General features: G+C 40.5%; 1 protein-coding gene across 1 annotated transcript in view; it reads left to right on the top strand.

The window, feature by feature from the left end:
* The window catches only part of LOC141009347 (striatin-like), a 32,769-nt gene extending 22,113 nt beyond the window's left edge, over positions 1–10,656 (top strand). Inside the window, exons 5-17 of the mRNA XM_073481897.1 lie at positions 31–201; positions 1,028–1,163; positions 1,254–1,419; positions 2,208–2,318; positions 3,968–4,111; positions 4,217–4,353; positions 5,668–5,843; positions 6,402–6,449; positions 6,540–6,661; positions 6,743–6,910; positions 7,009–7,149; positions 8,453–8,641; positions 9,075–10,656. Of these exons, the coding sequence (XP_073337998.1) occupies positions 31–201; positions 1,028–1,163; positions 1,254–1,419; positions 2,208–2,318; positions 3,968–4,111; positions 4,217–4,353; positions 5,668–5,843; positions 6,402–6,449; positions 6,540–6,661; positions 6,743–6,910; positions 7,009–7,149; positions 8,453–8,641; positions 9,075–9,244 (1,879 nt within the window). The 3' untranslated portion in view covers positions 9,245–10,656. The remainder of the gene's footprint in view (positions 1–30; positions 202–1,027; positions 1,164–1,253; positions 1,420–2,207; positions 2,319–3,967; positions 4,112–4,216; positions 4,354–5,667; positions 5,844–6,401; positions 6,450–6,539; positions 6,662–6,742; positions 6,911–7,008; positions 7,150–8,452; positions 8,642–9,074) is intronic.
* Positions 10,657–12,851: the final 2,195 nt, after the last annotated feature.

Below are 12,851 nucleotides of genomic sequence, written 5' to 3'. Positions count from 1 at the left end.
CCAGGTTTAAGTTTGTTTACCGTGTTCCAGGTACCTGCAGGAGGTGGGCTACACAGACACCATCCTGGATGTAAAGTCCCAGCGGGTCAGAGCGCTGCTAGGACTAGCCGGGGACGGAGCTGGGAGGACGGGTGAACGGACCAGTGCTGAGCCTTTGGTCAATGGGACAGACACATCGACAAAGGGCATGGGCACCAGAGGGTAAGTTGTCTCCTCTAAAGCCATCAAAGGACCAATCGATAACAAATTCAGTGCATGTAACACTGTGCTTACAATTTGCCTGACAAAGACTGAAGAGTATCAAATTTGTGCTGTGAATGTTGATATGAGCTATGATGAAAAATTCAAATTGAAAAATGTCATAAACTAGTGTCATCTATCTGCGCTGCTTTCATGTTTTGAAAATTTAACAAAACTAATTAAGCTTTGGCATCATTTAACGTCATATTCAGACAAGAGGATCATAGCAACATTCACATGGTGGTATTTAAATATCTGACACTGTCACAGTGTAGTTTTTAACAGCCATTGGTGGGCGTGTCTGACAGTTAACTCCACCCTTTCTGATTGACGACCAAAGGTTTCACTGAGCTTTTTTCGTGATAGTGAACTTTTTTTATTGGGATGATTGGAAATTGCACAGTTTAAAGTGGCCTTGAAGGGCAACACAGCAACATTTCTTACGTGTTTGTTGCACTAAAGAGCGAATCAGTGGATGATTGGATTGTAGTTGTCAATGTAATAAATTGTATGGAGAAACTGACCTTTTCCTCAGACTCCTCCTCCTAATCCTGCTTTTGTGCACCAATACAAAGAAAATGCCAATAAAAATAAAGTTAAAAAAGACAGTTCGAAGTAGTGCAGATACAATATAAAACTGTTTTTGTTTTGTTTTGTAATTGATGCTGTATCATAATATGCTGACCTCATAATGGAATCAAGAAGCCCACACACAACTTATGAACTGTGATAGCAGTCACACATTGTCGTTGCGACTGTGTATTAATGCATCATTGTTCCTCAACAGGAAAGCTGAGCTCTCTGAAACTAGCGCCGTACTTGAGGCTTTCAAGTTCATTGAGAATGCCGCAGCTGAGTTCAGTGATGAAGATGAGGAAGAGGACAGCGAGGGAAGGGACAGGACTAATGTGGAATCCAGGACGGTAAGAAACCCTCACCTTCTGCACTCACAAAACTTTAAATAGAAGATGTCTCTGTACTACTAAGAGCCGCCCTCAATACTTTTCTCTTAGATCCTGAGGAAGAAGCCCTCATCGTCGTCGACGTTGCCCGCCAGTATGGACACCAGTGAGGACCCTGACACAGAGGAGGCACTGAAGGGCTTTGACTTCCTGTCCAGCCCCGATGAGATGGACACCTCACCGGAGTCCAGAGGCAATGGGGATGGCACAGATTGGGGTGAGTCATGGATTTCAAATCAAAATGTTGTATTTTCTTTTGCACAATGATGAGTTTGTTTCATTTATATACAAATGTAACATGCAAGTTACAGAGGTACTGAGAATATGGCTAATTATTTTATGCTGTAATCTTATAATTTGTTTTTATATGACTTCTAATAGTTTGCTGACTGTTCACGGATTACTTGTCATTCATATATCATGCTGTGGTCATAAATCATGATGTTTGGAGTTTGTCTGTTTTAACCCATAGTTGTGTGATCTCTTCCACTGTGTGTTCCCATAGCCAGCCTGTGACCACAATGTGTCTTCCACTCCTGTGTGTTGTCAAATCAGCCCGATTCCCTTTGAGTCTCACCATTCTTTAATGTAAATCCAGAAAAAAAGGGCTTGATGTCATGCTGAGGTGTTTCTTTGTATTTGAACGTGGGTTTGAGTCATACAATAATTTGATTATCACAGTGAGGATTTTATGAGTAGACTTGTCATGACTCAAGAATCCAAATGTTCAAATGAAAGAATTCCCCACATGGTGTTAACTTCCCTCCCACCACTCTCACGTCTTCCAATAGAAAATTAAAAAGATTAAACGGGATGGCTGTTAATGCTGCTCCCAGTTATAGTGAGTGTAATTTCACGTAGGTGGGAAGAAAAGATCTCAGGCCCTACAGGCCTACTGCTTTCCTGGACGATCGAGAAATCTCCAGGAGAGTCCGAGAGAGGTCTCAGCACCTCCAGGGCAGTTTCTCAACAGCCTCTCGGTCTGGTTTTGTTCCCCCTGTGTAGAGAAGGACGAGCAAGGTCCCATTTCTGAGGCCTGGGACGTGGACCCGGGCCTGATAACCAAACTCAAGGAGCAGTACAAAAAGGAGCGCAAGGGGAAAAAGGGGGTGAAGAGTAAGTCCTGTCAGGCGTTGCTGCCTCCCTCCTACTCCTCCTCCTCTCTCTGTAGAGCCTGACTTCCAAAAAAAAGCCTTGAATCAATAAACAGAACATCTTTGCTGTGTTTTCTCATCTCCTTCTTCAGCTGCTCCTTTTTATGCCTTCTACTTGCTCTGTCCCTTTGTCTGTCATTTCATACCAAATGTCTCGAACATGCCAAATCTGTCACTTTTATCGTCCTACCCCAACAAACTGTAGTGCTTGATGCATGTTTTTCTGTCCCGTTTAAATGTTTTAATTTATATTCACACCATTATCTCATCCAACCTATCAGATTAATATGACAGTTAGACATAATGATGTGTCTGTCTGGGTCTCCACAGTCATCTGTTTCAGTCATAACAACATAATTATCACCATCTTCATCCTCATCTGTCAGCCATGTTGATACTACAGTGATAAGTAATTTTGCTGCTGTTGTAAATTGATAGCAATTAAAAGCTTTTTCAGTGACTCAGTGAAGTGACTCAGCTGAATAGTACCGCTCTCAGAATAACAGCCCACTTTAGATGTAACCTCATTTAGCAGCTGAGAGCTCTTAGATTTTTACATGTACAATGCCAAAGCTCTGCATATCTGCTGCTTTTTTTTAAAAAATTGAATCGTTCGTCTCACTTTTTTCCTCATTTGATTGCATCACTTTTCACACTTGGCTTTCTATTTTTGTTCATCGCACCGTGTCAGTGAGTAATCGCTCCTGTGGGTGTGTGGAGGAGATCAGCAGGAGATCTGTTAGGGATTTCTTTCTTTAAGGGATTTTTTTCTTTGTAGTTGTACCATTGGTATACTTTCTTTCTTTGTACCAGGGTTACAATTTTATGCTAAGGGCCCACGTGTGTTCAAATGTTTGTAATTTAAAAAACACAAACCTCCATAATTGGCTCCCTAAAGGATTCTGTGTCCTCACAAAATCCTGCTGTATGTAGAGCTGCAGTGATAAGTCGATTAATTGAATAGTCAATCGAAAGGAAATTAGTCGCCAACCTATTTGATAATTTGATAAATTATTTCAATCATATGTCAGGCAAAAATGTCAAATATTTGCTGGTTCCAGCTTCTTAAATGTAAGAATGTGTTGCTTTTCTTTGTTGTTTATGATAGTAAAAGAAGAGTCTTTGGGTATTGGACTGTTTGTTGGACAAAATAAGCAATTTGAAGACCGGAAATTGTGATGAGCATTTTTCACTTTTCTGACATTTTATAGACTAATGAAATACAAAATAATCATCAGGTTAATGAATATTGAAATAATGGTTAGTTGCAGCTCTCGCTGTATGTTACATTACTCTCTCCACACAGCCTACACCAAGATGAACGTGCCTCAACTCCTTTTCCACTTTTCTAATTTGTCTAACAAACACTCTGGTGCTGACTTGCATTCATTTTCTTTACTCTTCTTTCGCTCACTATATTAATTTATTTTCTTCCCTTTCAGTGCTGCTGTCCTTCCATATTCATTCTTTGTTCTCTTTTTAAGCTTCTACTCAGTTTTTTTTATTTTTAATGAAAAAGATTTATTGTTTTCTTATTTTTTTCTTTTTTCCTTCCGTTCTCCATCACTCTTTGTCTGTTTGCTAAAACCTTTGACCTGCCTCGTTAAACAGGGCCAAACCGGTCCAAGCTGCAAGACATGCTGGCTAATCTGAGAGATGCAGAGGACTTGTCCCACATGCAGCCTCCATCCACGCCCCAGTCCCGACCAAACGCGGTCCGGTTCAACGAGCACGATGCGAACCGAACAGATGAAGGTGCTCGAGAAAAAATACCATTAGATTTTAGGAATGAACTGTGTTTATTTTCTTAATCTTTTTGTGAACGGTGGTTATATATCTATGTTTTTCTTCTGTCCACAGTTGAGGCACTGACATTCCCGCCCACCTCAGGGAAGTCGTTCATTATGGGCGCAGACGAGGCCATGGAGAGCGAGCTTGGCCTGGGGGAGCTTGCTGGACTCACCGTGGCCAACGAGGCTGACAGTCTGGCATATGATGTAAGTATGAAGAGGCAGAATGGATTTTAAGAGAATGGGATCGTTTCACTGTTTCTGTTCATGTTATTATTTGAGCCTCCTCTAATCTGCAGCAAATCGAGAGAGACGCATCACATGCTGAAAACATACCATTTGTGTCTCAAACAGTTATTTTTATAGACTGTCAGGTAAGCTGCTTTGAAAGTGTAGTAATGGAAGATATAGGTTCCAGCATGCCTTTGAAAGCTAGGCTGATTTGAGAAAAAATGTACGAAAAAAAAAAACATTTAAATGAGTCCTAGTGCACCAAGAGAGTACTTGCGCACAATTTGATTCAATTATGAGTCACCTGTCAACGATTCGAATGCATAATGATTCAATGTATAGCATCTGATTTTCTGTATAACTGACAGCTGTTTTTTCATCATTTAATTATTATTTAGAAAGCCATTTCAAAAATCAGTTTCAACAGTCTACATCTTTACAATACCAGCATCTGTGTGACCCACCTCAGTATATAAACAAAGCATAAATACATCTGCAGTGCATTACATGTGTGCTGTAATCTACAAAGGTTGAGGTTTTCACATTGCAGCTCTACAGTTAACATGGTTAGTAATTGCTGTGAGGCAGATTTTGCACACAGCATGCGTCTTTCTGGTTTGTGCTTTCAAAATGCTACTACTATTATTGATATCTGCCTCCTTCCACAATACCTCCTTAGGCTACTACTTATCCTACTATTGAATGCATGAGAGTGCAACTCTGCAACATAACTTCAGCTGAGACCAAAAAACCAATAGTGAACGTAGGCATCAAACACTTGTTTATTCACATTAGAACAATATAAGTCCACTGACAACCTCATACACGTACTGGTTTACGTTCAGTCCAACATGGACTGAAATGTTTTCACTTTTGCACTCTATGCAGTTTTGCACATTTTCTCACTGCCTATACAGCCCATGAATGGATCAAATAGAAACATTTAAAATCCAGGATGTAGTCTGACCCTTTTGCTTTTGGTTCACTTTTGATTGCGTGTGAGTCCTAACTTCCTGCCCTGTAACCTTTTCCCTGACAACCACAACAGAAGAAGAAACCAACTGGTTTTTAGGCACAGCTCAACCCCCATAAAAAGAGTCATAAAGTTCTATAAAGCAGCTGATTGCATCCCAAAATTACAGAAACATATTTCACTACTGTTTTTGGTTATTAATCTCACTTTCACAAAATGTTTTATCCATTAATGTAATTCAACTGCAGCTGACCTTTGGAGTAGGTAGTAAACATGTTAATTGTATGTTGAGTACTGATTAGATGTCCTTTCCTCAGATTGGCAACAATAAGGACGCCATGAGAAAAACATGGAACCCCAAATTCACTCTGCGGAGCCATTTTGATGGGATTCGAGCTCTGGCCTTTCACCCTGTTGAGCCCGTCCTCGTCACTGCTTCAGAGGACCACACGCTCAAGATGTGGAACCTGCAAAAGACTGCTCCTGCCAAAAAGTAAGAACACCCTCACACAAGTCAAATGCCTCTAAAACACTATTCCAGTACAGCCTGTACCAAATTACCATCTTTTCCTATGTTTCTGAGCCAAAAGGAACTTTAAATATGCTGTTGTATTGATTGGCTGTTAGAGACACCATTATTCAGACAGCAGTGTGTTTGCTTTAGTCACTTTGCACCTGAGGCAGCAGATTGAGCGTCATCAGAAAGAAAAGCTCTGTTGTTGATTACAGTCCCATAAGGAGGATGCTGCACTGTCACACGATTCAGCTACAGGAAACTGTCCCCATGTGACAATGAACTGACAACACTCGTCACAGCTCTGCAGCCCACACACAGTCTGTAGTAATGATGTGGTTATTTTTAGAGGCTGAAGTCATTTCAGAGTTGAGGTTACAACTAATGGATCACTGGTATAGCAGCAAATTGTATTTAAATTTATAGCTTTGTACAATTCAAAGGCAATAATTTTGAACCTAATTATCAACACACATTGAGTCGTCACTGCTATCTGATATTGTATGTTACATTAATGATTATGTTGTTTGTCCACAGGAGTGCTTCTTTAGATGTGGAACCGATCTACACTTTCAGGGCTCACAGGTAAAAACAAAGCACATAAATAAAAAGTGTTTTAGTTTTAGTGTTAAATCGACTAGTAGTTTTAATAATTCATCACTAATTGATCCACAGAGGGGCTGTACTGAGCGTGGTGATGAGCAACACAGGGGAGCAGTGTTTCAGCGGAGGGGTGGACGGGACTATCCAGTGCTGGAACACCCCCAACCCCAACATCGACCCCTACGACTCCTACGGTAATAGCATTATGCGTTTTGTCAGAATTTGGAGATTTTCAGATCGAGTCATGGTACCTGACTTGTGTTTTTCTGTTGCAGACCCATCGATGCTGCGCGGAGCAATGTGCGGACACACCGACTCAGTTTGGGGTTTGGTGTACAGCAGCGCGCACCAGCGCCTCCTCTCCTGCTCCGCAGATGGCACCGTGAGACTGTGGGACGCCAACACCACCTCGCCCGCCCTCGCTGTATTCAACGAAGACAAAAGTACTGACTTGAAAATCGTACCATGGCTTTTTCTCTAAATATTTGCTTGAATTGAATAGTTATTTTAACATACATGTATGTATCTTTCTGTGTACAAGAGCTAGGAGTTCCCTCCTCAGTAGACCTGGTGTGCAGTGAACCGGCCCATCTCGTCACATCCTTTACAAACGGGCAGATTGGCCTCTTCAACATGGAGACCCGCCAGCTGGTCCTCAACCTGGAGTCCAATTTGGAGCCAGGTAGGAACTGAAAAGAGGAATTTATGCTTCTCAAGCCAGAGCTAACATGGAATGGGTAACGAAGACAGTAGTTTGCATGTATTTCAATTACCACAGAGCTAATCAAGTAGAGTCGTTGCAAAGAAAATACGCCCAGAATCTGAGGAACCTTTGAAATTACCAAAAGATATAACTGAAGCTTCACAAGCTGAGTGATTTATATGCTCATTCAGACCTCTTTTCAAAAGTAAATTTGCCATCACTGACAGAGGAAGAGACACTCACTAGGACAAAACCAATAACACAACAGGAAGTTTTGAAAACTATTTATTCTTTGACAGATAAGTCATCAGAAACGGACAGATTGGCTGGAGAATTGTATTATTTTTTGCAGATCAAATTACACCAATATTAGTGTAATCCTAGGGATAAATATTTTAGGATTTAGGATATATATATATGTGTGTGTGTGTGTGTGTGTGTGTGTGTGTGTGTGTATATATATATATGTCCATATGTGTCTATTCCATGAAATTCATACGAAAATCCAAATAAAAAAATGAGGATGTGTTTAATTACTAAATCAAAGGATAACACTTGATGAATTCAGTCATAATGTTGAAGTCGGGTATGTGCTTTCTGAAAATGTGGTTCTTGGGTAACATCTAGTGGCAGCAGCTGGAATGAAAACCATTAGCAGACATGTTCTCAACCACAATCTGCAATGTTATTCTGTTATACTACTTCTATATTGAGATTTGATCCACAGATTCCAAATTTACTGCCACTTACATTATTGACACAGTACTTAATGTATAAAACTTAGTGGTGCATATCATGACATTGTTGAGTATATCTGTCTCGTGTGTCTAAGCTGTTTCAGTCAAAATGTACGTTTAAATTCTCATGTTGCTATCAAGTACAAACAGTTAGGTGAGGTGTTGCGAGATTATTTAAAAAGTCAAAGATGACATGCTTTTCTTTTTTGCGGTTTGACATATTCCTGAATTGTATGACTACAAAAGGATATTTACAAACATTAAGAAAGAGTAAGGAATAAAATAGGCATACACAAATCAAAACAAAGATGAAGTTATAAACTAGTCAAGACAAAAAAGATATTAAAAAAAAGACTGGGTTGGGTTGTGTTGAAAAGTAAACCAAATGAGCAAAAGCATTGGAATGTCAACGTAAACAACGTCCGCACACAACATATAATAATTCCACATTGTTGCAAATGATTTAAGTCACGTTGACTGTCTGTCTGTTGGTGTAAATTCCCTCTCCCGCCATGACATATCTATTCTCGTCTGTTCTTAACCAGGCACCCCCTGTCAGATCAACAAGGTTCTCAGCCACCCGACTCTCCCCATCACCATCACAGCACAGGAGGACCGACACATCAAGTTCTTCGACAACAACAGTGGGAAGCTGATTCACTCCATGGTGGCTCACCTGGACGCTGTCACAAGCTTAGCTGTAGACCCTAATGGACTTTATCTCATGTCAGGCAGTAAGTACTTCTTAACCACTGTCTGCCCTTTTTACATCAGCTCATTGACAGTTTGTTTGCCTCAGACCCAATCTGACCGTGAGCGAGCCAGTGCAATGTGTAGTCAGGCTGCAACAAACAATTATTTTATTGTTGAGTAATCTCCTGATTACTTTCATATTTAATGGATTAATTGTTCATTGTGAGGAATGCTCTTTACAATTTCTCAGAGCCCAAAATGACATCCTCAAATTGCTTTTTTGTCCACCCAACAGTCCAAAACCCAAAGACATACATAGATGAATTAAAAACTCTATAATATCTTACTTCAAGTCTCACTTGTCAAGATTTTCCCCAGACGTCACAATTACTTATTGTATCTTCTTTGGAAATCACAATGTCTTTTTTTATTTTGAGTTGCTGTACCACTTCTAACTTGTTGTCTCCTCTGCAGGTCATGACTGCTCTATCCGTCTGTGGAACCTGGAGAGTAAAACCTGCATCCAGGAGTTCACGGCCCACAGAAAGAAGTTCGATGAGTCGATCCACGATGTGGCGTTTCATCCGTCTAAATGCTACATCGCCAGTGCTGGGGCAGATGCTCTCGCCAAAGTGTTCGTATGACGCGGAGCTGCGTCTCTCCCTGCAGCCCCACTCTGTGACTCAGCCTCCCATGATCGGGGACCAATAGAGACACGGGAGGGGAAGGACCTTCAGGCACAGGTCTAGTCCCACCTCTCACAGCCCACCGGTTTCATGTCGGACTGGTAGACTATGTAGCCGCTAGCCTCAAACGGGCCTTGTCTCTCCATAGAAAGGGTCGGCAGGGAGGGCAGTCAGGAGAACTGCTCTCTAGTCCCCCATCTACCATCCAGGCAGGCCTGGGTGTAACGGGCCACAGCGCCACCCTCCCCCAGACAGACTTAAACTTAACCTCCGTAGCTAGGAGGCTCAGGACAAGTGTTACAGAGTGTTTGGAGTGGAGAAATGAGGTTTCAAGCCAGTCTTCTGCCCCTGTGACTTCACACTCATCCCAAATCCCTCTGGCCCTTGACCTTCACCTCTCAGACAAACCGGGTCCGGGCCTTTTACTCCAAGTCAGGTTTTGTGTTGTGTTGTTTCAGAACATGGGGTACTGAAGGCTCGCTGCAGCTGTCGTGGAAGCCTCTCACTTCTTCTTCTTCTTCTCTGCTTCCCAGACTGACTCTGCTTGCTGGCCTGCCTTTATTTTTCCTTTTTAAAAACACGTATTGACAAATGTGCCTTTGCTTTAAAAAGGTCTTGAAAAATGTTATTTTAACAAGCTTGTTTTGGGGAACAGGGAGGGAGGGGAGGGGCGGAGAAACTGAGCTGGTTGTCACAATGTTGTTGATTTTAACATTGGATGTAAAATTACAAATGCTTATAATAAACAAAATATATATTCAGTCTTAAAATTTACTGTGCAGCGTGAGTTTGAGTGCTCCTTTTTGATAAGTGTGGTTGGGGAATCAATTTTGTGCATTTCAGGGCTGGTAGAGTGATACAGACCATTAAATATAATGCCTGTCCGTTAGATTCAAGTTATTGTACACTTCAAAAGTAAGACTACAAGCATAAGTGTCCAAAGTAAACCATCTTGGTTATATAATTGCAATTCAAACTTGGTTCTAGATGTCCATTTTAGGAATAACTAACTGATTTTGGCCAGTTTGCTCTTGTTTGAATTGAATGGCTTGTATTGTATGTAGTTTTCCCCAATTGTGTGGACATGCTCGACTACAATGTGATGTATCATGTCCGGATATTTACAGTAGTCCAGTGTTTAGCAGTAGGACTGTTTGAAATAATGAGTTAATCATCCAACACTGAGGGAAGAGGAGCGTCCTGCAAATTCCAGTTTACTGTAAACTGTGATCCTGGGTTTGAAAAAGAAAAAAAAAGCAAATCAATCAAGATGTTGTACATGTAGAGTACAGCTTCAAATGAGCCATTTTCTCAGTCACTGGTTTGTATATGAAAGTATGTTCAAAATAAAACCTGCTGTAAAATCTTAACTGGGCTCTGATGTCGGTCATTTGATAAAAGCTGTTTGCACTTGCACCGTGAATTCAGGGAATTAAGCGTTTTGTTCACACTTTGGATAATTAGCAGCATTTAGGTATGCCGAATTGGCTATTAGCAGTTCCTGTTCCACATGTAGCCATGCATGTACACACAACTATTACTGGATTACTTTGATACAGAAGAAAACTTAAAAACATGACGATTCTAAGGCGAGTTCTGTAGTTCAAAGAAGTGTCTTGTTTCCTGTGATTTCCAAGCAGATTTATGGACTAATTCTCAGTGGACATATCGTTATGAAGATAATTATACCTCTGGAAAGTGGAAGTCGTACTGAATCTAAAAATATGTGTATCACATCTGAGTGTCAATATTTGCCTGAGCTAAGTGTGATTTGACAGTAAATGCGGCAATTGAATCACCAAAAGAATAAGCAGAAGTCATCCACTTTAAGTTCTCTTCCTTTTCTTTATTTTATTAAAAATTGCAGAAAAAAAAATATTGATCAATTATCTGGACATTATTAGCGAAAGGCTTTTAATATGCATATGTACAAACAGGACATAACAGGGAGAAAATCATAAATAAGCTTTCAACAAAACTGAGACATGCCTGCACTGTTAGAAGCAACCTCACTATTAGAAAAACAAGAGTGATCATGAGATGAACTGCTTTCATTCACTCATCACTCTTAAGAAATACAAGCTCCTCTCTCCTCGCTTCTCACACAAGTCCACTTCTTTGTTCCAACGTTGTTGATTTGCCTTTCAGGTCCACTTGTTGGTTGCACATAAGCCTCATTTCGACTACCGCTCAATGTCGGCACCATAGTCCTTGAGAGGAACTTTAACAATGTCCCTACTATCAAATCTCTCCTATTAAGAAGATCAAAATGCACCGATTCTAAGAAAGTGTATCCTCTTTACAGAGAACTGTATAAAAAAAGCACCCTATTATTAGGTTTATGAAATATGTTAAGCCGTAAGAGGAAGTGCTAGGCATGCTTTAAATCTACATTTCTCAAACTGTATAAAGGTTCTTTAAGTTGGACTTAAGGGCTTTATTGATGATAAATCATTTACTAATGCGTTATTTGAAGAATAACTTTTGGGTTTCCAAGTTGTGAAAAATCCCTTCGCCTCCTCCAGCATGGCACTTGCTTCTACAAGCTTGAAGTTACAAATTGAATCCATCAAATCAGCTGTTAGTAAACACTTATTAATAAGTGAACTTAGGTGAATTTTATGTTCTGCAGCATTTTTCCAGATGTTTAGAGGTAAAACAGTGCGTTGGAATATTTGGCATGATGCATGATCATGCCTGAGGAGGGCTAACACCATCCAGGGGGGTATTTCACAACCTGGCGACCCAAATGTTGTCCTGATTAATGGTTTATAACTTATCTAAAGGCATTAGTAAACAATATATGGACATTAAAGGAACAGTTCACCCAAAAATGAAAATTCAGTCACTATCTAATCACCCCCAATGCGGATAGAAAGTCAGGTGAAGTTTCGTAGTCCACAAAACATTTCTGAAGCTTCACACCAAAACAGCGTTGCGGCATTCTCCTAAACAACTGAAGTACATTGGGGACTTGTTTTTAAAACGTGAAAAGACAACTGGAAAAACATAAAAATGGCTCCATACAGCTCATCCTGCATAGACCATGTCTCCAGAAGCCCTGAGATCCCAAACTGAGTTGATGTTATTTACACCCTTGATGTGCGGTTGAGCTCGTGCAATCTCTTCGGATTGGGTGCGAGCTAACACTGTTATCTTAGCATCTACAGTGAAGATTACGGCTTATAAAAGTTTTAAATAACATCTTTTCAGTTCAAAAAGGGATCTCAGGGCTTCCAGAGACTTGGATTACACTGGACAAGCTGTATGGAGCGAAGTCCCCATCTCCATTTAAGAGAATGCTGCGCGCTGTTTTGCTGTGGAGCTGCAAAAGTTTTTTGTTGATGACGAAACACACGGCTTCCATCGGCATGTGGTTGAGTAGATAATGACTGAATTTTAATTTTTGGGAGAGCTGTTCCTTTAATAAAACCCTTAGTTACAGCTTATAAACCCTGTATTAGTGCCATTGCTAATGATTAGGGATACTCTTTTCTCTTTTTGGCACCAATGGAAAAGAACTGGCACAACAGTAAACATGAGGTGTTATCACGTCACTGTTTAT

Source organism: Pagrus major, chromosome 15, assembly GCF_040436345.1.
Source record: "Pagrus major chromosome 15, Pma_NU_1.0".
Classification (NCBI taxonomy): domain Eukaryota; kingdom Metazoa; phylum Chordata; class Actinopteri; order Spariformes; family Sparidae; genus Pagrus; species Pagrus major.
This window is presented reverse-complemented; position numbering and strand designations above follow the sequence as displayed.